Source organism: Anabrus simplex, chromosome 1, assembly GCF_040414725.1.
Source record: "Anabrus simplex isolate iqAnaSimp1 chromosome 1, ASM4041472v1, whole genome shotgun sequence".
NCBI classification, from domain to species: domain Eukaryota; kingdom Metazoa; phylum Arthropoda; class Insecta; order Orthoptera; family Tettigoniidae; genus Anabrus; species Anabrus simplex.
In genome coordinates this window covers 980,189,469-980,216,381 of record NC_090265.1, presented here as the reverse complement: position 1 = coordinate 980,216,381, position 26,913 = coordinate 980,189,469, and the positions used below count along the sequence as shown (strand labels likewise).

The 26,913-nt window shown below is 37.7% G+C and overlaps 1 protein-coding gene across 1 annotated transcript in view; it reads left to right on the top strand.

The window, feature by feature from the left end:
* The window catches only part of LOC136857676 (transcription factor E2F8), a 97,514-nt gene extending 74,984 nt beyond the window's left edge, over nt 1-22,530 (top strand). Inside the window, exons 7-8 of the mRNA XM_067136523.2 lie at nt 5,614-5,796; nt 21,626-22,530. Of these exons, the coding sequence (XP_066992624.2) occupies nt 5,614-5,796; nt 21,626-22,530 (1,088 nt within the window). The remainder of the gene's footprint in view (nt 1-5,613; nt 5,797-21,625) is intronic.
* Nucleotides 22,531-26,913: the final 4,383 nt, after the last annotated feature.

Sequence of the window (26,913 nt, the reverse complement as noted above, 5' to 3'; positions counted from 1 at the left end):
CTTTTGAGAATCGAAACTTAAATTCAAAACCATATGCTCGAGTTGAACATAACCTGTAAATGTCGATGAAGGCCAAATTTACACGGTAGAAGATTTCCAGAAATTGACTTCTGTATGAACAGTTACACTGGTGACCAAATTACAATGGAAGATTTAGAAAAGGGATTTCTCCATCATGTTAGGTGCTTTTATATCTAATGTACTTTATTTTATTAGATTAGAGAATTAAAAACTACTTGTGGTCAATTGTTGTTTGGCTTAAAGTTATTAGATTTTTCGAAGAGTTTGGTTGATCAAAGTTGCTGAACTGAAAGAAGTTTTCACAGGAAACTGACAAAGTTTCCCCGGTAAAACTGAATATAAAGTATTGAGATTTTTAACTCGCGTACCAGTAATTAATGTTTGAAGCTGGTCACGTGGTCTAACTTGCCTGCCTCTCACCCGGAGGACCGAGTTTTGATTCCTGGCCAGGTCAGGCATTTTTACCTGTATATAAGGACTAGTTCCAGGTCCGTTCAGTCTACATGATTACCTTTAGTTAAGGAGTTATTTAATGGTGAGATGGCGACCCCAGTCTAGAGAGCCAAGATAACCATCCGAGAAGATTCGTCACACTGACCATGCGTCACCTCTTAATCTGCTGGCCTTCAGGCTGAGCAAAGTCGCTTGATAGGCGAAGGCCTATTGGGCCTGTAGTTTTCTTTGGTTTAGTTTGATTTGGTTTAGGTGTGTTTGTAAGATTATAATTATGCAATACATATTTCATTTTTGTAATGTTTAGCCAAATTGTTGATAGTTTTAATTCATTCCCGGATTTTTTGTTTTCCCATGTTGTACGTTTTCTTTTTTTCGTGGTCCCTACAAAAACGGAGAATTGAGGTTCCACTGTAACCTGATTGAGATATGTACTTATAAAATTATATTGGCATTTGATTGTTGAAAGTATCTAATGAATTGAGAAACTTTCTAATGATGAAGATGACAACAACGTAAAATTGGTGCAATTGAGGACAGTTTTTGATATTTCAGTGACGTGCGTTTTGTAAACTGTAGCTAGTTGTCGGTCATGACAAGCTTGGGGATGTTCAAAGGATAAACAAAACATTTCCACTGCACTTGTGATTGCATAAACTGGTGTTTGGCAATGAAGGTGATAGGCAGACCATAAAAGACTGCGAGAATTTAAAGGATTTTGGTTTTCAGAAGCTTTTGAGGAATATGTTAAGATTAGGTTTGCCCTTGACAATTTCTCTGAAGGTGATTTAATTGCTGTGTGTAATGTCTTGTGTTTGAGTATGAGCAGGGTAGAGAACAACTGATGAAGTGCATTTTTCAGCTCCTCATCAAATTAGAATTGTTGCTGGAGTTTGGAAATAATTATGAAGATGACGAGTGGGACATTGAAGATGACAAAGACGATGTAGGTTTCAGACACACTCACTGCAGTCCTGGCTTCAGAACGAAGAATACATCAAAAGAACATGATAGAATGAAGAAGATGAATTTACAAAACAGAAACCTCCAGAAAGCAAAAGTGAAGATGACTAGGTCACAAATCATCTCATCGACAAGTGTCATAAATTCAGATTGTGGATTCACATTGTCGTTTTGGGACGTTGAAGATTCGATATGCACCTTTGACGGTAGAGGACATTATCTCGTTGGGAGGTGGATTCAAGAATTTGAGGAAACTTCTATACTGATGAAATGGGACAACATACGGAAGTTGGTATTTGCTAAGAGATCACTATCTGGTTTGGTTAAGCTGTTCATTCAAGGTGAAACTGACTTATCAACATGGAGAAAATTTAGTAAATCATTAATTGAAGGGTTTGATATGAAGATGAACAGTGCAGAAATTGCTTATAGGCACAAAAGTAAAATGAAGGAATCGCTCCAAGAAAATATGCTTGTAATGAAAGAGATAGCGTACAGAGGATCGGTAGATGATTCCAAAATACAATATATTGTTAATGGCATAGATGATTCTGATGTAATAAAATGATTTTATATGGGGCTAAAAACTTTACAGATATTAAGGAAAAGCTACAAAACTATGAATGCATTGTTGACAAAGGGTCACAAGTTTTGAAGAAAGATGGTGGTTTGAAATCTGAATCAAGGGACAAGCGTACGACAGCTGTTGAGGAAAAACAGATATCGCGAAGATTTTTTACTTGTGGGGAAGCAGGCCACTAGTCGATAAGCTGTAGGAACAAGGATAGGGGTCTGAAATGTTTCAGATGCAATAAATTTGAACATAAGTCAGCAGATTTAGTTAATTCTATGAACAGTACGGCACCTTCACTTATTGTTTTGTTACCTTCACTTATGAGCGCTAAAATAAGAATTGTTAATACCACAATCGATGCCTTGGTAGACACATGCAGTAGTGTTACTTTGATTCGAGGTGACATCTGTAAGGAAGTTGGAGCTTCTGCTCTCAGAACAACTGATCTGCTCCTAATGGGGTTTTCCCTCAGTTATTTTTATTTCAAAGGTCTGTGCTGAGAATGAAGTACTTGATACTGATTTTTATGTAGTTTCAAGAGAGACAATGAATGCCTGCAATCCTTGGGAGTGATGTTCTTCGCCAGGCAGAAATGGTGATCATTCAAATTTCCAGAGCAGCAACAGGTATGTTTCTCATGCAGATCAATATTGTAGAATAACTGTCATTGGATGTAGGTGGAGATGCAAGTGAAGAGCACAGGCAGTAAATTGAAGAAATGACCTCCTGTGAACCTACCAAAACAAAAGATTCTAAAGTAAAACTGGCTATTACACTGAAGGATGACCAGTTTTCAGCAGAGCACAATGACTCACCTGCAGAAAAAGAAGCTGCCAATGAGCAAGTACAAATGTGGCTGGAAGAAGACATTGTTGAGCCAAGAAGCTCTTCAGAGTATGTAAGTCCTGTGGTGGTAGTTCGGAAGAAAATTGGCTCATTGCGATTGTGTATTGATTACTGTATGATCAACAAAATCATATTAAAGGATTGCTGCCCTTTGCCACTAATAGATAATGTAGAACCCGGGACCGCCAGGGCCAAAGCCAGCACGCTAACCATTTAGCCCACATATCCTTGATGATAGGTTACAAGGTTTACAAGTATTCAGCATGCTTGATTTAAAGAATGGGTTCTTTCATGTTTCTGTGGAACTTCAGAGCAAAAAATATACTGCTTTGTCACTCATACTGGTCAGTTTCAGTTCAAGAAAGTACCATTTGGTCTCTGTAATTTGCCAGCCGTGTTCCAACTATTTATTAACTGTGATAGTTAAAGTTGTAGTACTAGTCTATATGGACCATTTGATCATTCCTGCTACGAATAATGCTGAAGCATTGCACCGCTTGAAGATGGTCTTGGACATAGCTGGAGAGTCTGGAGCAGAATTCTACAAGGAAAAATGTCGCTTTTTGAAGTGGAGAGTTGAGTTCCTTGGACATGTGCAGTAATGAAATTTACAGAACCAACATATGTGGAAGAGGTCCAGTCTTTTTAGGTTTGACTGGATATTTTTGGAAGTTCATACCAGAATATTCAGTTACTGCTAGGCCATTCAGTAACTTGCTGAAAAACAACTGAGAATTCAAATTCTCTAAGGATCAGAGGATGTTATTTGAAATGTTAAACACCGGGCGAGTTGGCTGTGCGGATAGGGGCATACAGCTGTGAGCTTGCATCAAGGAGATGGTGGGCAAACCACACTGTTAGCAGCCCTAAAGATGGTTTTGTGTAGTTAATTAAGACCACGTCCGCTTCCTTCCCACTCCTAGTCTGACGTTCATACCGATGCAATTAAGCTTGGCTACGGAGCCATATTGTTACAGAAATCACACGAGGATGGCCAGCTACACCCTATTTATTATATAATGTAAAAGACAATGCCACAGGAGGAGAAATACTACAGCTACAAGCTGGAAGTATTAGCAATCATTGTTACATTAAAGAAGTTCGGAGTGTATCTTCTGGATATAGAATTCAAGATTGTAACACACTGTGCTGCTTTCCAAAGAACTATGGATAAGGATTTAACCCCCAAAGTTGCAAGAAGGGATCTGATGTTGGAGGAGTATAGTTACACCATTGAACATCATAGCGGAATGAGAACGTGGCATGTCGACACCGGTAGTCGTCACCCTGTTCTGTATGCAGTTCCATACATAGTTGCCCATTTAAAGACAACAGGAAAATGAAGGTCTTTGTGCCATCATGGAAATATGCCTAGAGAGAACTTTTAAGGAGTATGCTACATGTCGATTTACTGTTTAAATTTAGTGAAGGACACGAACTTATGGTTGCAGCTAAAGTAATGCAATATAAATTCATAGAGAATATGAATGAGAGAGGCCATTTCTCCATCAAGAGAACAGAACATATCAAACAGAATATTATATACACAATATGAAGAAAAAAATTGAGGGCAATATAACAAACTCTCGCTAAACTAGAAAAATGGGGGGAAAGTAGGGGTTCTTGCACCCTTGCCCAAGGAAAGTGTGCCACTTCGCACCTATAATGTACATCGTCTTGGGGCATTGGAATCTACCTGTAAAACTATCATAGCACATTTTGAGTGGTCGATTGATTCACTAAGTTTGTTTGGTATACCCTACAATATCTACTACTGCAAAGGAAGTCATTACCAAGTAATTCTTGTGCAGTTCATATCTGATCAAGGATTACCATTCAGGTCTCAGGAATTTGAATTACTGCGAAACCGAAAATATAAAGCATATGGCGATCACTACAGGATTACCTCGAGCAAATGGTCAGGTCGAGAGAATTCGCCCTTTGATTGCTTCAGTTCTTGTCAAGCTTTTGATATTGGATCCAACGAAGTGGTACATGCATGTAGAAGTTATGCAACAAGCAATCAATTCTGTGTGCCACCATAGTATAGAAACAAATTCGTTTGAGCCTTTGACAGTAGTCAAAATGATGCATAATATGGACTTAAGGATTTTTGACCTCATAAATGAAGAGCTTACTAAAGAATTTGAAATAAGGTCAGAAAATTTGCAGGAGAATGCCAAACAGCAAATTCTCAAGGTTCACCAAGAAAAATAGGAAATCATTCAACCGACACCGTCAGTCAATACAAACTGGGAGATCTAGTTGCTACAAAATATACCCATTTGGGACCAGACCTGAAAATTAAAAGGAAATTCCTTGGACCCTACCGTGTGACAAAGGTGAAACCCCAGAACACTTACGATGTTTGTTGTGAAGGTGAACATGAAGGACTCGGCAAAACTGCTAGTTGTGCCGAGTACATGAAACCATAGTTTGATAGTTACTTCTCATCTGGGGCAAATGACTGATGGGATGGCTGAATGTGGAGTGTGAAATGCATGCAGTAGCTAAACAAGAAAAACTTTTGAGTGAATTGTAGTTTTATTATATGTTTTGAAGTGTGGGTTGTGATTATTATGCCTTGGCTCAATTCATTTTCTCTTAGTCAAAACTTGCTTAACATTAGTTTTTATCAATAAAATTTAACCAAAGTCCTATAATAGGCTGCTGTGCACAGTAAAATTTTATGTTCCAGCTATTTATTATTAAATGATATTCATGTTGTGTATTTTTAATTTCTCATATCTTTCCAGAAATTAAATTGTGTCAAATGTCTCGTCATTCATTGCTTCGGAGCACCGGTCCATTATATGATGCAGAACTGAAAACAGCTCCATATGAGGAATATTTTCCTGAAAATTATGTGGACAATGGTGTTATTCTGATGTCACCTACTCCAAAACGCAGGAGGAAAACTAGTACTACAAGCAGTACAGGTTGGTGTTTTGTCAACTATGAGAGTGTGTTTTTTTACTATTAAATTATGTTTTGTTGTAATAAATTGCTATTAACAAAAGAGCAGTTGCATGTTTCATGATTAACTGAACACTATACAGTAGTACATTATATGAGTAATATACGGGTAAGGAGTACAAGATGAAAATAAATAAGTCCAAAACAAAAGTAATGGAGTGCAGTTGAACGAAGGCAGGTGATGCAGGAAATATTAAATTAGGAAATGAAGTCTTAAAGGAAGTAGATGAATATTGTTACTTGGGTAGTAAAATAACTAACAATGGCAGAAGTAAGGAGGACATAAAATACAGATTAGCACAAGCAGGGAAGAGCTTTCTTAAGAAAAGAAATTTGCTCACTTCAAACATTGATATAGGAATTAGAAAGATGTTTTTTAAGACTTTCGTGTGGAGCGTGCTATTGTATAGAAGTGAAACATGGATGATAACTAGCTCAGAAAGAAAGAGAATAGAAGCTTTTGAAATGTGGTGTTACAGAAGAATGCTGAAGGTGAGATGGATAGATCGAATCACAAATGAAGAGATACTGAATCGAATTGGCGAGAGGAGATCGATTTGGCTAAATTTGACGAGAAGAAGAGATAGAATGATACGACACATCTTAAGACACCCAAGACTTGTTCAGTTGGTTTTTGAAGGAAGTGTAGTTTGTAAGAACAGTAGGGGTAGACCAAGGTATGAATATGACAAGCAGATGTAGGATGCAGTAGTTACGTAGAAATGAAAAGGTTAGCACAGGATAGGTGGGGCATGGAAAGCTGCATCAAACCAGTCTATGGACTGATGACTCAAACAACACTAATAATTGTTTAAAGAATGAAAGTACTGTTCTTCTCATACCCCCTCTTTGATGCTTTCTAGTTGATGTCGGAACTACCTACTTGCAAGGTACCCTACCCGATTGACCCCCCAACATCGATATGAGAGTTTGTGAGCAATTACTAACTTGTATGCAAATTCTCAGCAGCTAATAGTGAGTTATTTCAGAGGGGGAAGAAAGAATGTCTTAACATAAAAGATCGAAGTATGTAAAAACTTAATCACATTATCTATGCAAAGTTTTGCATAAAAATAATAATAAACTTATAAGTCATAGCACTTTCTAATTTTGAAAAAACTGTTCATAATAAATTTGTACATTTATACTACATATATACTGTAATTGTTCCTGGCTCGTTGACTGATTTTAAAAACATTAAAATGAAATTTAAATTGAAAAATCTGATAGTTAATATTCATTTAAAAAAATACACAATCGTCAGACCTTTTACTGACACTTCTTACCTGCTTACTTACACATACATTTTCTGATGGGCACCAGCTACCACTCAGTGCAGCAATAATAGAATGAGAATCTTGACTATCTCTAGGGTGTGGGGTAATAAGCTTACTTTTGACAACATACCATGTAAGTTCTGGGGAAAGGAGATTGACGTTCAGTTTCCCGATTAAATTTGAGGTTATCTAATTCTGTCATTGAAATAATACTACGAATTCATTTGGTAGAACAGAATATATTCTTTAAATTGTATGTAAAAATAGTAAGTCTTGTTGCGATAAAACAGATGAGAATATGAAATTATGACATTGCAACTGAAAGAAACTAGGCATGAATTTGAATTCTTCTTGACTGGACATTTAACAATTTATACGAAATATATCCCTTGCTGGTTCACTTGACTGTACCTTCAACACTTTGAGTGTAATTACAACGTATTCCTTTTGATCTGGTGTTTACTGTAGATGTGTCACGCCTGACTTTGTGATGTATCCATGTGACTGCTTCTTCTCCATATCATATGCCCTTGTTAAATCTGTATGGTATGACTTCATTGCAAGTGTATCCTTCTATGGCTCCATGGTAAACTTTCTCATCCGTATCTTCAACTAAGTGACCGACCAACTGTAGTCTCACTCTCTCAATAATTAATGACCGACTGAGGCCACTCCATCTCGTTCAGTTAACGGCCAACTGTGGCCTCTCCTTCCAGTAGAATAATGACTGACGCTACAATATGCAGCCACCTTTTATAGACGTTGGTTGACGCACCTACGTAATCATCAGAAATAACTATGCTCTACTCCCACCTCACGACGAATATTACACACTATGGCGAAATAGCCCAGGGCTCACTAGGAAACTCCAAGACCGTGCTGCTGCTGCTGTACCCGAAGTTGTTCCATCGCTGTATGTAGATGATGTAGCTCTACATTTCAGCTCTGGAAGGATGGCAGTTTCTGAGAGACAGTGAAGTTAGCATCCAATTATTCTCATCTTGGTTTTCAGTCTGCGCACTAGACCACGCCTAAGAGCATGCCATCGACTGGGCAATGGGAGGTCAGTTTGTCATTTCATTATTTAATAACAGTCACACACATAGAATTTCTTCTCTTTTCCAACAAATTAATTTAACCCTTTTTACTTACAGGCAGTCCTAACACTGCAATATTTGTTGCCATCTAAAGTTCCCTATTTGCAGCTAAGTGATTAATCTAAGTCTTATACAAGACACTTATTAGAGTTAGTTTTTTCTCATTTGTTGACACTCAGTTATCCAAAACATGAAGAAATATTACTCGAGACAAGTAGATCACTAGTGCAAACTTAAAGAATTTTAACAATTACAACTTTTAAGATCATGAACTCATCCAAAACAAGATCTATGCATTATATGTAGCCTGCATATTGTTAATTAATTTTGATTGTTTTTAGTCATTATGTACTATGAAGATGGCCCAGTCAGGGTTGAAACATCTATAGAAGTAAATTTTAAGTCTAAATCACTTGTATTGAACAGGAGGATAGTTGAGCAATAAATTGTTATATTAGCGATTTTAGCTGTTAATACGGAAATTAGGAAATTCGTATCTTATGGTATAAACGCCGTCCAGACAAGAAAGAAAGCCAACTGGTATATTAATTTAAAACTAAAGGTTGTCAAAATCAGCAAAAGTTTTATTTTATCAGGAGTTTTAAGATTTTGTGATTAATTTGTGAATTGCTGCTTAAACAGGACAATATTTCAGTACTGCTGATAAGCTTAAAGATGTTCGTCATACTCCCTGCCACTCTGTTTTCACGTGTGCATCATTACTAATACATTTTGTGAAAACTGCATTTTTCATTGTTTTCTCTTCTTAAACACCAGCAGTAATCAGCTACCATTGAGATAATCCCATCAACACTGCTTTCCATTTCTTTATCTTGATAAAACTGATCCTTTACTCAGTTCCACTTTGCTGGAAAGTGGTCCTCATAATTGTGCAGAAAATACAACTTCAAGTGATTATTATATCCATTGCTTGTAATTCTTTGAGTTTTATATTTTACAATCTCCTCTTGTCGATCATCTTTAATATTACCTATAGTCCCATGCAAATTAATTGAAACATGATAATGATTGTCGTAATCATCATCATCATCATCATCCAGTTATCAACATAAAAGTTGGTCTGCAGGAGCAAAGGTAGCCATCCTGCATATATTTCTGTCTGAGCAATTCGTTTCATGTCTTGATACTAAACACAACAATAACATACATGGGCTTTTTTCATTTATTCATCTATTGCATACCACTAGCTGTTAGGCCCTTTCATCTTTTTAAGTTGCATTACACGATTTAGCATAGATTCCACAAGCTTGGAGCACATAATACATAATCATGATAGCATACTACAATTGGAGGCTTTATCGTGCATATTTTCATCAAACGGTCATGTTTTGTTAGTCTCCTTTTGCAAATATCCCTTATGCTTTCTATGGAATTAATATCGGGGCATGGGTCACATAATCATCATCTTGATTTGGGAGATGGTAGGTTCGAACCTTACTGTTGGAGCGCTGGAGATGGTTTTCTGTAGTTTCCCATTTTCACACCAGGCAAATATGCTGGGGCTGTACTTAAGGCCACGGTCACTTCCTTCTGACTCCTAGGCCTTTCCTATCCCATTGTCACCATAAGACCTATATGTGTCGGTGGTGTGACAAAATCCAAATTGTAAAAAAGAAAAATATCAGGGGAGTTCCCTGGCCACAAGTAAACGAATATCATTATCACTGAAGAATTTCTTCACTTTCCTGGAAGTGTGAAAAGGACAAGTCAAGCTGAAATATTCCATCATCTGGAAACCTTTTCTGCAGCACACAAAGACCTCTCCTTCCCATTATTTTGATGTACTGGTCACTTTTTCATCTTGGAGAGTTTGCTCAGTGTACATATTGAATTACTGTCCCTGCACTTCAAAGTGATTTTCCTCAAAGAAAAGAACTTTCTTCCAATGTTTCATGCACAATCCTCCTGTTAGGTTATTCTTTGCAGGTTTGCAGGATTTCCTTCCAATTGCTAGAAGTCTATTACAAATATTCGTCACATGTTGATTCACTACCATCACCCAGTTCATGAGCCTGTTTACCCTGAGTTATATGGATAAACGTTTTTTTAAAAACATATCGTTTCAGCTCCTTAGGACCACAGGTAACACTTGTCAGCCTTTCTGGATTTCTAAAACTCCTTCATCTTAATGGAGAATGCAGTTCTTCACTCTCGGACTACCTTGTGCCAGGTCGTCGTCTTACTCTTCTCCCATGTACCAAAACCTGTTCTGAAGAGAAAGCGGCCATCAGTTGGTATAGTTTTCTTGTGTGCCCCCAAACTACCCAGTCAAAAGCCTTGGAGTAGTCCAGGAAGCATATCGGCATTGTATGAGTCACTGCAGGTAGATGTTTCTTAAACAAGAAGACTTTCTCGCAGACGGTCGAGATTTTCTTCTGATGACGCAGAGCACAGTTCTCTGCGAAACGTAAAGAATTTCACCTTATTTTCTTGACATGGCATAAGCCCAAAAGCCTCTTCAGTAGTACGTCTATAAGTACGGGCCGTGAAAGCATCAATGGCAACATAAAATAAAATGTATTTCACTTGCAAATTAGATTTCCAGAAAGGTAGTTTTAAAATAGTAAATTACAAATAATGTTTACTGCAAATATGTTGCATATCTTTGCATACAATATCAAAAGATTTTTTTTTTTTCACAAAGTTGAAAGATTGGGACATTGTTCTCAGTATATTTTTCCAGGAATCCTTTTAGTGCTGGGTTGTTCTGTTTTTCTAGTGGTATTCATCACATAAATCTGTAAAAATATATGTTAGGTGCTGGCCTTGGTGCTGGAATTGTGAATAAAGTTTGGTCCTCTTGTAAAATGCAGAATTTACTTTTTTGTGCATTTGATCTGCTAAACAGTGCACGATGTTTGTTCTCCTATTCCAAAACTTAAATTGAAAATAAAAATTTCTCTGAACGGTTACTGACTGATTGCTATAAAACTAATGGATATATGCTTTTTGCAACAGCCACTTTGGACTGAGGAAATAAAGTGCCAGGTATAGAATGAAGTGACTGGAGACTGCAATGTCAACAAATTTCTCTAAAAGTCATAAAAATACTTGCCTCTTTATCACAGCAATTGCGGTAAACTACTACCCCATCCGTCTTAACAGATTATTTTCTTTTATTCCAATGTGTAAGAAGATCTTGGTTTGAGGATTTACGTCTGTTGTATTCTTATACTTGCTCCGTTGTTCTCAGCCCAGGAATTGTCTGTGAAAGGAGAAGGGGAATAGTGTATCACATTTATGACAACTGAAGGGTAGGGGAGTGGTTAGTAATTTCACTTTGCCAAAGAAAAGGTTTGATGGAATTTGCAACTCTTAGTACCATATCGGTGTGTGTCGGGTAGCAGAAATGCTGCTATTATGAGTCTGGAAATAAACCTTCTACCACAGACACTAACAGGATCGCTGCATTAGAGCAAGGAGTAGCAGACTCAAGAGCGAGAGATCTTTCTGCAGGGCAGTAGTACGCAACTTAACAGCTGTGAGCAGATTGCTTATGCAGTGGGGTTTCCAAATTATTACAGACAAAAAAAATGAAACTTGTAATTCAAGTTTCAGTTTAATTTTATTATGTTCTGTGATTATTATAAGTTACTTTATAAATTATTTCTGATCAGTCTTATTGTGCATTGTTCTGTTTGTATTATCTGCCTTGGTTTTTGTATTTTGGAATCTATTATCTTTTTTTTTTTGCCTTTTACGTAGGTGTTGACACAGTTAAGTGTGGAACAACTGTTTCCGCTTCATTCCTTCTAAGTTACTACAAATTATGTATAAAATGATATTAATCAAATATACTGTTGCTATGTTTTAGCGATATTACATAGTGAAAATTATATACTATAAGCTTAATAATAGAACTAGGTGTAATAAATGTTCAGAAAAATTATATAAATGTGTCTGTGATTCGGTACATGTACTTCGTAATGGTATAAATGTAGAATACTGGTTCACTATTAGTAGACTTTCACGTTAGATAATTTGACCTGTTCTATGTTTTGTTTAATCATCAGTAATGCACGCCATTGACACATTAAGACCCTCGTCCTACGATGAGGTAGAGCAGAGCTAAATCAGGTAAATCCTGCTGGTGTAGTTTCAACCATGAAATTCCCTAAACTCGTCAGATATCCTCGATATATGTATCACTAAAACACAGCAACAGTATCTTGAGTTAAGTAGTGTACTTTGGACAACTAAAGAGCTGACTAGGTTTGGAAAACCCCATAATTCCCTTCGTTGCTGAACATTAAACATAAGCTGTGCTTGTTTTTGTTGTCTTGCTTTTTAGGAATATCAAAAATTGTCAAAAATATCTTGCTCCCTCTAAGCAAATATGCTCTTACAAACAGCTAAATATGACTTTAAAAAATGGAAGATATAACCATGATATATGATATTTATTCCACTAGTTCTTTTATGTCAAAAATGTCGTTCATAATACAATCTTATTGCGTTACTTCAATTAATTTCCTTACTACTGGTAGTTCTTCTAACGTAATTCCACTAGTCTCTACCATAAATTCATTATGAACCATTAGATTACGGTCATTGACTAAAGATATTTCTTGATTTAAAAAGAACAGCATCTAAAACCCATCGTAATTAATATTGCATTCTTACACAATGGTGACAGAGACCACGTTGCTGCTCCTGCAAACCAATGAAAACTATATTAGTTATCGGAATTAAGAATTTGCCGACAGTCGCTGGGAGCACAAAATATTTAATTGAAGTAAAATATAGATTAAAAAATAGATACATCTTATTCCCCATTTATCTCAGCAGTTTTGTGTCTAGCAGTGTTCACATTAAAACACTTTATAGCACTTCCTGTAACTTTGCAGAAGAAGATTTTTAATTTGGTAGAGAACTCTTTAACAAGATTCACTTTCGCTATGCTTTCTTGGGTATCCTTATCTCAGCTCTATCTCTGTTAATGTAACTATGCAACCTAGAAAACTGTTTCTGTTGAAACTTTTAAGAAAAGTGTGGGGAGAAAGGTAATACAGGCGCTACCTGACGTGGTCACAAGCCTCAAGTGCTAAGACAGAGCACAAGATAAGCCCTAGTGTTGTATCCTTGTCTCTTAATAAGGATGACATTCCAGTGGATCTAAATACCCGCACTGCAAGTCTAAAAGAAGTTATTGTAAGACTAGTGATGTAAACAGACAAGATACAATAAGCATCAACTATTCAGAATAAGTGCAGAAGTCTTGAAAGCTACAGACGATGCTGGATTTGAAATGCTGTTGAAAATCTGCCAAGCAATATGGAATTCTAGAAGATGTCCCGAGGAATGGGTACAGTCAATTTTTGTCCCAATCCACAAGAAAGAATCGAGGGAAAAAAATGTGGAAATTATCGCTTAATTGCTTTGATTTCACATGCCAGTAAAGTTATGCTTCATATCTTGCACAAGAGACTCCGAGCATTCCTAGAGTATCAAATTCCTCGAGTCCAGACTGGATTCATGAAAGGGAAAGGCACTCGAGAACAGATCTTATGCCTAAGACAAATCATAGAAAAGGCTAGAGAATTCAATGTTCCAGTATACCTGTGCTTTATTGACTACCAAAAGGCCTTCGATACTGTCAAATAGAACCATCTTTGGAAAATATTGGATGACATGGGTTTGCCACTCCTTTTGATTGATCTCCTCAAGTCCGTGTATAAGGAAAATACAGCCACTGTGAAGATTCAAAACAGTCTCAGCATACAGAGGTGCTGGAAAATAGTTCTGCAGTTCTTCTTTTATGTGCCAGTAAATCTACTGACAAGAGGCTGACATATTTGAGTATCTTCAAATACCACCGGACTGAGCCAGGATCAAACCTGCCAGGTTGGGGTCAGAATGCCAGTATCTCAACCGTCTGAGACACTCAGCCCGGCAGATAAGGGCTTCCTGGCGATCAGATGTTTGTGAAAGGTTCAATTGACTTATGGGTTGGTGTCATTAATTTATAATGTTAGGTTTAGAATAGTATGAATACTGAATTTTTTATTAATAAATTACTTTACTGTATCTTAATTTATGTATTCTACTTACTGTTCCATTATTTGTGTTTGTGTTCACCGAGTACAGAAGAGGCAGAACATTTACTATTGTAGACATAAAAGGAAACAATTTGGTATTGTGCTGATCACGGAGGAAATATATGAGTCAATTCTATTGAAAAGATGGCAGCTACTGATTGAAAGTCGTGGTCATCAGTCGTGCTGCTTAACTGTTCACCAGGTGACTCTGGACAGCTAGGCCTAACCTGCAAGTGAGCTGAGTAACTGCGCTGAGCAAGGTAGATATGATCGAGTGCCTGAACAGCAGGATCAGGCAGGTGTTCACCCTAAAGAGCAATGGGGAAAAGACTGTCTCACCTGATATTCTCATGATAAACATAAAGTGAACATAATTGACTTTTAAAAATAAATGAAAATTAAATATTTTAAACATTTAAACATGGGTGATTTGTAAAAAAAACACAAATCGAAACAAAATGTCAATATTTCCTATTTTAACACATATGTAAACAAAGGTAAATTATTCTATCAAACTATAAATGTTAATTATATTTTAACCCATTACATCAAAAATAAAATTGCATTAGTTTTGAAATTAACACAATTTAAAAAATAAAAGTATTATTATTTTAAAGTATAGAAAATTATTATCTCTCAAATCATTAGAAACTTGTTTTAGAATTTTAAACTAGAGAAATTACATCAAGAAATATATAAATGGAAATGATTTTATCTCACAAATTCGAAACAAATTTGATGTTCGAAATTTAACACAAACGTGTAAGTATCAGCTTTCGTATATCACATAATCTAACGAGAAATTGGGTCCCTTTTAAAATTAACACAATTTTCTTCATTATTTGAAGTAGAAACCTAACATCTCCTGAATGCCACCAGTTTAGTTATATTGGGATAAATGTTTCACACTGATTGGATGCATAATGTAATTTCTAAAACTGCATCTAACATGCATGATCTTCTTTTAGACAATAAGGTTCGTTATTGAAAATATTTGCTCTCAAACATATGTCGATCCAAACATTGCAGCAAATTGGCATGCCTGTGCATATTGTCGTGGAAACTCTTGATGGGACAAATGTTCATAAAAGCGTAAAAGATCTCTTATAGAATAGTGCCAATCTTTAAGGATTGTATAGCACTGTAACCTGATCAAATCTGTGTAATAGCTGGCTGCGGTATCTACAAGCAGGATGGAAAATGGTGTCATAAACTGTCAATTCACTTTGCATTTCCTTCGCTTCTTTGAATCGCCTTCCGAAGTCTGCATGCAGACCGTCCAAAGCAAGAAACAGAACAAGCAAGGGGGGCGGGAGAGAGAGAGAAAGAGAGAGAGTGAGTGTGTGTTACTAGTCAAGTTGTGAGGTTGCACTTCCTCTTAAAACAAGAAATCACGACTACTCTGAGTCAAGCATTAAGCCGGCTCAGAGCTCTCTGGCTCGATGAGCGTGAATTGGCAAGGTATGACCTAAGCAACAATGGGCTGTATACAAAATGAAGAATGTAAACCTACACCCGGCAACCCATGGGTGAATCAAGTGGAGTCATATAGCAGACCAGACCCTACATTAGGGGACAAATGCTGATAAACAAGGAGAAAGATGTACTCTACCCTTCCGGCCTATGATATTGGGCGCCGGCTATGATCCCAGAGTTGTACACGGGCGATCCCTGGTGATATCTTCAAATAATATAAACTAATCTTAAATTACTAAGCAGGAAGGATAAGAGAGAAAGTAATAATAAAAAGATTACGAATGAGAACCTTTTTGTAAAACAAAATTTATTGAAAAGAAGAACTTTGGCAAAGCGAATACGAAAAATGTTAAAAAATGATAACACTTCAAAAATAAAAGCTACTACTCACTCTCACTAGGTCAGCTGAAACCCATAATAATGGATCAATTTACAAATAGATTCATTTAATATTATTTTCCATTAAGCACCAACGCTTTATTCATTAAGTTTAATAAGTTGGCCTGTTTCAAATTCAAACCAATTCCACTCATTAAATTTCTAACAGAAAAACAATACTCTTTCGTAAACTCCAACTTCAAAGAAATACATATTAAGTGGTTGAAATATTACATTATTCGATAGATCCATATTTAAGACTTCGTTACAACAAGATTTTGCCAACGTCAGTTTAATTCATTTTATTTTAATTACCTCTTGGGTTTAGTTATTTATTTATTTATTAAACATTATTTCCAAAATATAGTCGGCCTGTGCTGTCTTTATCAATTAATTTGATTTGTATTTCATTAAAAACATTAAGTTACATTTATTCACTGTACATTAATTCATTAATCGTTATCAAATCTTCATCTGTTATGGCTTACTACCTCCATCTGCAACAACTATCATGAAATGAACGCGGACTGACAAGTACATCGGATACAACTACTATGTGAGAATATCTAATCTTTACAAAGAAAATACTAACTCCACACATACATAATCAGCTGTTTTATGTTTATAGTCGCACTAAATAAAACACAATCTGTAACAAAGGGCCCTACGTAGTACAAAAAACACAAAATTCCCCAAAGACTTTACATCTACACTGACTCTACTGCAGCAGAAATAAAACCCCTGCCTCAAATATAGCAACCACATGGAACTGAAACCACAAATCAAAATTTGCGTTGCCAAAATACATAATAAACGTAATTCACATACAACAACAAAATAAATCCAGCAATAATCGCCATCAGGAAATCCCAAGTCCATCGACCTGGTCGAGAGTCGAAGTGGCGTTCATCATTACAGTGACGCCTCATTACAGTGACCTGAAAATCCCTACCTTTAACTAGAGTGGTACTTCAGTGACGTTAACTCTTTAAATATCTATGTCCTGTGGCCTACCTGATCAATTAGAATTATATAAAAATGACATCATAACTAGTCTTTGATGACCCTATTTCAACGGGGTTTATTCTTTAACACATGAGAATGCAGTACAGTGGAGAAGTCTCAACTTGGAACATTTGCGCCTCGTATATATGTGTCATCACTTGACGATATCTCCATGTTCTTGGCGAGCTCATTCAATCTCTTCCAAATAATCTAGCCTTCACTGGGCTTGTAACAAAAATTCCTTGCAATCTACATTTCGGAATACACGAAATCTCGCCTTCAATTATCATAACCATTGGTTCAAACCTTACCAGGATTCATGACTGTTATTCATCAAGAACACATAATCTCTTTACATTCACATATCAACTTTGACATATTCCATTCCACATTATCCTTGGTTCTCTTCCTCTCACTAGCGTTCTGAGCGTTAAGGTATCCTATCTCAAACAAGGCTCAAGAATAAACACAATAATGAAATGTTGAAAATATGAATTAACTCGCAGCACATATCATTAACCTGACAAAAATAAAATCACTTACCAATGTACAAAGACTTTAAATACACTGACTGACAGAGCAAATGCAACACCCAGGAGGAGTGGTTCGAAAGGGATGCAAGTTGGGGAAAAAAACAGAGATGGCACAGACGAATAATTGATGTTTATTTCAAACCGATATGCAGGTTACACAATGCGCACGGCATCAACTCAGTAGGATGTAGGACCACCGCGAGCGGCGATGCACGCAGAAACACGTCGAGGTACAGAGTCAATAAGAGTGCGGATGGTGTCCTGAGGGATGGTTCTCCATTCTCTGTCAACCATTTGCCACAGTTGGTCGTCCGTACGAGGCTGGGGCAGAGTTTGCAAACGGCGTCCAATGAGATCCCACACGTGTTCGATTGGTGAGAGATCCGGAGAGTACGCTGGCCACGGAAGCATCTGTACACCTCGTAGAGCCTGTTGGGAGATGCGAGCAGTGTGTGGGCGGGCATTATCCTGCTGAAACAGAGCATTGGGCAGCCCCTGAAGGTACAGGAGTGCCACCGGCCGCAGCACATGCTACACGTAGCGGTGGGCATTTAACGTGCCTTGAATACGCACTAGAGGTGACGTGGAATCATACGCAATAGCGCCCGAAACCATGATGCCGCGTTGTCTAGCGGTAGGGCGCTCCACAGTTACTGCCGGATTTGACCTTTCTCCACGCCGACGCCACACTCGTCTGCGGTGACTATCACTGACAGAACAGAAGCGTGACTCATCGGAGAACACGACGTTCCGCCATTCCCTCATCCAAGTCCTTCTAGCCCGGCACCATGCCAGGCGTGCACGTCTATGCTGTGGAGTCAATGGTAGTCTTCTGAGCGGACGCCGGGAGTGCAGGCCTCCTTCAGCCAATCGACGGGAAATTGTTCTGGTCGATATTGGAACAGCCAGGGTGTTTTGCACATGCTGAAGAATGGCGGTTGACGTGGCGTGCGGGGTTGCCACCGCTTGGCGGCGGATGCGCCGATCCTCGCGTGCTGACGTCACTCGGGCTGCGCCTGGACCCCTCGCACGTGCCACATGTCCCTGCGCCAACCACCTTCGCCACAGGCGCTGTACCGTGGACACATCCCTATGGGTATCGGCTGCGATTTGACGAAGCGACCAACCTGCCCTTCTCAGCCCGATCACCATACCCCTCGTAAAGTCGTCTGTCTGCTGGAAATGCCTCCGTTGACGGCGGCCTGGCATTCTTAGCTATACACGTGTCCTGTGGCACACGACAACACGTTCTACAATGACTGTCGGCTGAGAGATCACGGTACGAAGTGGGCCATTCGCCAACGCCGTGTCCCATTTATCGTTCGCTACGTGCGCAGCACAGCGGCGCATTTCACATCATGAGCATACCTAAGTGACGTCAGTCTACCCTGCAATTGGCATAAAGTTCTGACCACTCCTTCTTGGTGTTGCATTTGCTCTGTCAGTCAGTGTATACACTGTAATGTTTGCTGATGATCACTGGTTTAAATCCGTAGCACAATATAAATGAATTTCTCTTGAAGATTGAAAATAATCATGCAACATGCCACTAATACTAACCCAAGAACTACTTAAATGTACTAAATGCCATCTAAAATCCAAACCAAACCCCATGGCACTACAGCCCTTGAAGGGCCTTGGCCTACCAAGCGACCACTGCTCAGCCCGAAGGCCTGCAGGTTACGAGGTGTCGTGTGGTCAGTACGACGAATCCTCTCGGCCGTTATTCTTGGCTTTCTAGACCGGGGCCGCCATCTCCCTCTCAGATAGCTCCTCAATTCTAATCACATAGGTTGAGTGGACCTCGAACCAGCCCTCAGGTCCAGGTAAAAATCCCTGACCTGGCTAGGAATTGAACCTGGGACTAAATGCAATCTATCCTTATTAAAATATAAACACACACATATTATTCCAGAAGATCATTACCACACGCTTAGACCACTTCAGAAGATCATATATATAAAATACACACCCCTAAGGCATTAGTGCTACAAAAATTAACTATCTAAATCTAGCTGACCCTTGCTACATTTTAAATGAAACAAACTTAACCATCACATACAAGAAGTTACTATTATTTACAAATTTACATAACAAGCTGATTCATGCATAATGAAGTTAGATAAAATCAGATGTACTCATCTTAGTCTGGTTCGCTCCATGTTCAGCCACGCACCACCTCAGCCATCGGGTCGGCCCATCGATGCGGTGCTCACTCCATCATGATGGAAACGCAACCGTCAGTAAAAATTCTCCTCTTGAGGTCCATGTTCTTGTCACAATTTATGTACGGCACAATTGGTACACACGTGTCCGTACAAACTTGATAATCACTGAGCATACAGAAAATACAAATTAATTATGATACAAATTATAAACACAAAAATACATTCTTCTCAATCGCGTTCAGTTCCCAGAACAGTTTAATTAGCATCCTGTTTCAGCAAGAATCCGCGATTCAATAGTAAATCAAGCTCGAACGTGTCTATCGGCGCTTTACAGGTAATAATTCAATCTGTGACAATTTAATATAAATTATTCCCTTATGGGAAAAATCCCTGCAGATTAAGTCCAGGACGAGGTGAGTTATTGTTCCTTTACATCAATAAATGTTCAGTCCACGGCGACGATCACAATATGCGTCCGAACCATTCAGTCCCGAAGCTAAGAGTAGAGTGCTTCTCTTCACCACTTGGCGTCCTCCCATCCGCGTGCCTCATGGGACAAAGTTTCAGGATTCCACGGACCAGTTTCAACATATCCTGTCTCCAGTAGCCACATATCTAATTAAAAAGGTTTGCCAGTATATGACAATTGCATTTTTATAAATACGTAAAAGTCTTATTTGTCTTTAATAATCACTACTTCTGGATTTAAGCTTATTTCACAGCGCCATCATATTGGTGTCCCTGCTGCTGCCTCGATTTCTTTCCTAACGCGCTATCTTGTTATTCATTGGTTTGAAAGTTTTGCCAACTTAATTTAGTATCGCTGTCGCATGTTGATCTCATATTTCTCTCTTTAGAGTGAAAAGTTCCATTACCCTCTTTCTGGTGCAATATTTGCTGTTCTTTACATGTGCGCTTTTAGCAAGCTGGATTGTGACATACTATCTACGCACTTTTTAGCGATAGATTTCTGTACGGGTTTGAGGAGTAAGAAGAGAGCGCTTCCGGTTCCGTAAGTACTGTCAACTGAATGGAAATGAAATCTGGTATGAATCGATAATATGATCGATCGATGTGAATTTTCTAAATCTTTGTTATTTTAAGCCAATAACTGTGTCACACACACATTATATAACATTTCTCGATGTGAATCTTATTCATAGAGTGAATTCTATAGTTTGGCTTTGCTGTGTAAATAACAACAGTACTAGTACGTAAAGTGTACGCCAGACGTCGCACAGCGATGCATAAGCGATTCATAGTTTGTGTTTCAATGATTGCCAGTACGAATCTCGAAGATTGCCGAGGTCGACCGCTTCAGCTCTAGGGTGTAAATCTATCGCTAAAAAGTGTGCAGATTGTACATCCTACTTCACTTATAGATTCTACCTCATATAATTTTACTTTTGTCCAACTACAACATTTATATGCCAATGACATGAACCAGTTGGGTTCAATACATGTAGTCATAAATCGTTATTTGCATTTTCTTTCGTAATTTCAGTATATGCCTGTCATGCCCAAAATAACAGGTTCCATGTTTCCCATACATTTTCATTGTACTTTAAATTAACTATACCTCTGAAGGTATTGACCGTAGTTTATTTTTATAACTGCCTGTACACTTCATATGACCTTTGTAAAGTTTTTGGTGTTTCTATGTTGGTACAGTATATGTATGAATTTCAGGTTTTCCTTTTCTGTATGTTTGTTATGTTGTATTTGCTTTACATTGCTAAAGTGTGTCTTTGAATTTGTTTATGCTTTGAATAATGCATTAAAAATTTTACTTTCAACAGAATGCTCGGAGAATCAGAGCTTCACCTCTGGGAAACCACTGAGCCGCCACAACAGTTCTAGTAATGATTCCCTTACAGACATCTTGCAGGTTGCTGAAATAGAACTGAAAAGATTAAAATCCCTAGAAACTCCCAGTCCCACAGAAAGGTTGCCTGAAAAAAGAACAGTAGGTGCTGCTAGGAAGAAACTTTTTCCCATTAGTAACATTGACTCCTGTACTGAACAAAGTCAAGTGAAATCTGACAAAAATAAGTCTGATCAGAATGTTAGTAGTAATTCAAACACTAAGAAAACTTGCAATGGAAATGGTAAAGCAAAAAATATGATAAAAGTAACCCGTAAACTGGTTAAAGTAATACCTACTGCAACCCAGCAATTTCAGCCTTCTCCTGAAAATGGATTGTGTTCAAGCAAACCACCCGATGGTCAAGAGCCAGTGTTTACTGTTGGAGTTCCACTTTTTGCTGTTACTTCAAATGTAAATGAAGTAACAAAAGATATTGCTCAAGATTTGAATGTTCCTGAAGGAAAGCAATGGAATTTTTCTAATGCTTCTTCAAGTAAATTAAACAGTAATTCTTTGATAACATCAGCTGAATTAACTAAGAACCATGTAGTTCACAACACCTGTCACATTCAGCCTTCCTCAAAGAAGAGTTCTATTTATGTTTCTCAAAATAGTGTGTTTCACTCCAGTTCTTTACAGTATTATGTCGTCCCATCAAACCTTTCCTCTATCCCTGTGTTAGGTAAAATTGTGGATTCTAGAAGCAGTAATGAAGTTAATGGGGTAAAAAAGTCTCTTTTATCTTCTGGTAAGATTTTTACTGCAGTAAAAGTTGGCGGTACTATTAAGCTAGTCCCAGTGTGCAATAACCCATCCTTCATCTCTCCCTGCTTGTGATATACTGTACATAGTGTATGTTAGAGCCAGTCTTATCACTAAAAGGCATATATTTATTTGAAGTTATCAACACAAAAATGAATTTAATATAGTTGATGATATTAATATAGATTTATGTTATTTGCAGAGAAATTATTTCTATCCTGTCTTAAGCTATTAAATAGAAGTAGTGCATTTATAGAAAAGAGTTGAAATAAGATGATGTTTGTGCTGGATGCCAGTTTTCTTTTCACATTTTTAGAATTTCATACACCAATATGATGCCGGTTCTTTGAAGTTTGTCATAAAGTAATTGTATATTAAATTATTAAGAATTTTTTTCACTTGTTTTTACTTTGTCCTCAAAATTGGAGAAGTTATAAATTAAAAACTAGTATGTTGACCACCTTTAAACTAATCCAAATTTGTTACAGAATATTGATGAAGAGTGTGAGGGTTGTATGAAGTAGAAATGTAAAAGGGAACTTATCTGTGCTTGTGCTATAATGCCAGTTCTACCAAATAGGTACTTTAAAATCTTAATTACTTAATCTTTAAAGTCGGATATTTCTTCCACTTGAAAATCAGCACGAATAGTGTATGATGTAAATTGAAACAGTGGAGATAATTATTTCTGTCATTCGTATCATTTTGATACAGTCTAATCTAAAAAACATGCACAGAACTGATATCAACCATCAAAATCTACCCTCAGAGATAGCTACTAATGTTGAATGTTGTAATTTGAACAGCAACATTCTATTGAAGAATTTTATATGAGTTGGGAGAAAGAAGTTCCTCTGCTTTTGTTATTCTCGCCTTTAATCTTCCTATCTTTAACCCACTGAATTGCAATTTATCGTGTAAAAAATTGTCCAGATATTGTGATTTAATTTTGCTTAAAATGCATCATTTGGTAGAACTACTTAATTCAAGAAAATCATTGACTGTCTCTACATATTGTAACGTGAAGGCAGGTGGGTAAATACACACATCTGGTAACATTTACTCTAGGATTTATTGACTAACTAATAATTGCTTACACAACTACACAGGCAAACAAATATACCATTTCTCACGTGCTCTCTTTACTTTCACTAACTCGATCACTCTAGTTATTCACTAACACTTACAAACTAGAACTATTACTCTAAACACTCTTACTCACGGCTTTCTTCGCTCAATGTTCCTTGCTGTTCAGCTGCACTATCCCACACTCGCTGTCAGTCCACACACACAACAGCTCTCGGTCTTTACTGTCCACCGGCTGATCCAGTGCTCCACAGATGCACTCGTTCAACTGTACATCTGACAAAACTCAACCTTTTCAATCGCTGGCAGAACTGAACCGCTGAAGCTCATCCAGCCAGCCTTAAATAGGGAGGCCAGCCCTTTCAGATATTTCACTATGGGAGAAGGCTCCAGCATCCTCTGGGTTCACCTTCCAGTCTTGTGGCGTCCGGGAGGCTTGCAGTGAGATAAAAGAATGGTAGCAGAGGTACTGCCTTGCCCACGTGGCTCGACCCTGGTTGGTTGCTGCAGTGGCGAGCAGGTGAGGCCCTAACTTATTAACGTGATTGAAGCCAGGCTAACAGTGTTATGTGTGGCCGAAGGTGTATAGAAACCGAAGACATTTACACTCTAAAACACACTTTTTCACGTTTCAGTTTTGTGAGGTATTGTAGGGACAGTTGACATAATCAATTTCTAACAACAGTTCATGGATTATGAAAGAGTTGCCTAAATACAATGTCACCTTATATTTATAACATTCATAATGTGATTCATTCCTTTTCTTCCCCTTGGTGATTTTTCTGTCGTAAGAGACCTTCCTTCACATGGTGTTTGGTAGGCAAGTGACCCCAATGTAATCTTAGTGGTGTATTTCCTGTACTGGGCCTGCCTCTTGTAGGGTGATCAGGCTGAACACCACCTCCCAAAATTTGCTTAATAACATTAACTCCGAAACTGGGAGAGCTAATCATCCTTTTGCTAAGATTCAGAATGTAGTGAATAATGCTAGTATTCAGCATTGCCACATCAAGCACACAGAAATGTAATTTCTTGTACCCATTTGCATATCATCTCATTCCTGCTGTGGGTGGGGGCAGTAGAAGTATGGTATCCCATGCCTGTTATAAGAAGTGAATGATAGGGGAACCAGGGGATCTGAACTTTGGAGCATGGGTTGGTGACCATTCTTGCTCTAGCTGAGTCTGGCATTGCTTCCACTTATGTTAGGCTCCTCGCTGTCATCTTTCCTGTCTGGTCTCCCTTGGTCAACTCTTGTTCCTTTCCAACCCCAACAGAGGTTTGCGGCGTCTAGCGAGTCTTTCATTATCACGCCCTTTGTGGCCCTTCTTTTTTCTCTTCTGATTAGTGTTAATAGAGGATGATTGTCTTTGTTCTTTAAACAGTAATCACCACCACACCGGGCGAGTTGGCTGTGCTGTTAGGGGCGCGCGGCTGTGAGCTTGCATCCAGGAAATAGTGGGTTGAAACCTCACTGTCGGCAGCCCTGAAGATGGTTTACCATGGTTTCCCATTTTCACACCAGACAAATGCTGCGGATGTACCTTAATTAAGGTCACAACCGCTACCTCCTCATTCCTAGGCCTTTCCTATCCTATTGTCGACATAAGAACAATTTGTGTCAGTGCGACGTAAAGCATATACAAGAAAGAAAAAAAAATACCACCACATCATATCATTAGCAGGTATGATGACAGGCATTGATCCTGTGAATCATTGCCTCCTGGAATTATAGTCTACAGCCACATGCCAACCTCCAGCTTCTTCCACTTTCTCTTCATTGTCACCTAATTCTTCCAAAAAACTTATACTAACATAGAAAGTAATTTGCCATTACTTGCCTCAGGTGAACTGTCCCTGAAATTACTATCTTCTAAATTCTAGTGCAATCAGGTTCATTAGAAGTTATTCATGATGTTGTCTTTACATTTACACGGCAGTTGTCTTGACTGACATTTGTAACCACTGTGACAATGAAATATGTATCTAAATAGTTGTGCTTTATGAAAAACAGCAGAAATACAATTTCAGACATCTATTAAAAACGTTTTCAACACCTCATAATCTGCAGGCCTTCGGGCTGAGCAGCGGTCGCTTGGTAGGCCATGGTCCTTCGGGGCTGTTGTGCCATGGGGTTTAGTTTTATTAGAAACGTTTTGAACTCAAAGAAATATTGATACATATCCATGGAAATATTAGTGTAGCAATATGGACTCATGACAGAAAAATCTATCCTTGCAAGCCAGTGAGTAAAGAAGTATTTTGACTCTTTATCATGCAATTCCATTTTAGAAATTGGTACATTAGATTGTAAAATTTCATTGACAGTCTTATGAACACTAATCTTCTAATAATGCCCCTATGATCCCAAAGAGTACATTTCCATATAATATTGATACTATAATTTTTACTCAGATTCTATCCATAGCCTAAATACTAAGATTTTCCTATTACAACCGTAGAACAGACAATTATTGGGAAATAATTGTAGGTATATATAGATGGAATTTGAAATATGTTTTAAATGAAGTAAGATATAGGTGTTAACCTGCAAAAGCTTGAACTGTATTAGAGATGCAAATTTGGACCTTGATTTGAGTAATAACTGCAAGAAATTGTGCTAAATATTATAGATTTTACTCAGATTTGAAAAGGATACTGGCTAACTAGAATAAACTATCTTGATTGCCACTATATTGGCTAATATAAGCATCCTGATATTAAAATGAAATAAAATTGGACCAAAAGTTGGACTTCTTTCATACTCATATTGATTGATGTAGCCCACTAAAACAATATTCAGATATGTTTTATGTATTAATTACAGTCCTCTAAAACATTACCTAGTGAAAATATTAATGGAACCAGGCTATTACTTATTATGACTTCCTTCTACTGAATGAGCTTAGCACCATAGGCACAGTTGATTATTTTCTAAAACATCAGTGGGCTTCCGTTTCCTGGTCTGCAATCAAGCATTTTTTATGGACTGAACCCTCTTACAGTCTTTTGAACATGATGAAAATGACTTGGTTGTTCTTATTTGGGTAGGACTGGTATACCTATATCACAAGCACAGAAGTATTTGATTTCATGCTTATTTGTGTTATTTGCAGAATGTAAATATGGGGCTTTCCTGCTCTATTGTATTAAGAATGAATTTTCGATACACCAACGTGACTGAACTTATGTTTGTACTGGTGATTTGTTAGCTATTACATTAGACATATATTATTCCTGTGCAATTGTAAAAGGTTTATTTCTTTTTAACAACTTTTATCTTTGTCACAGAAAACTGAAATATGAAATTTCTAATTACACAAGGCTACAAACATAGGATGTGTTAATAATTTGCACATGATACCATTGAGT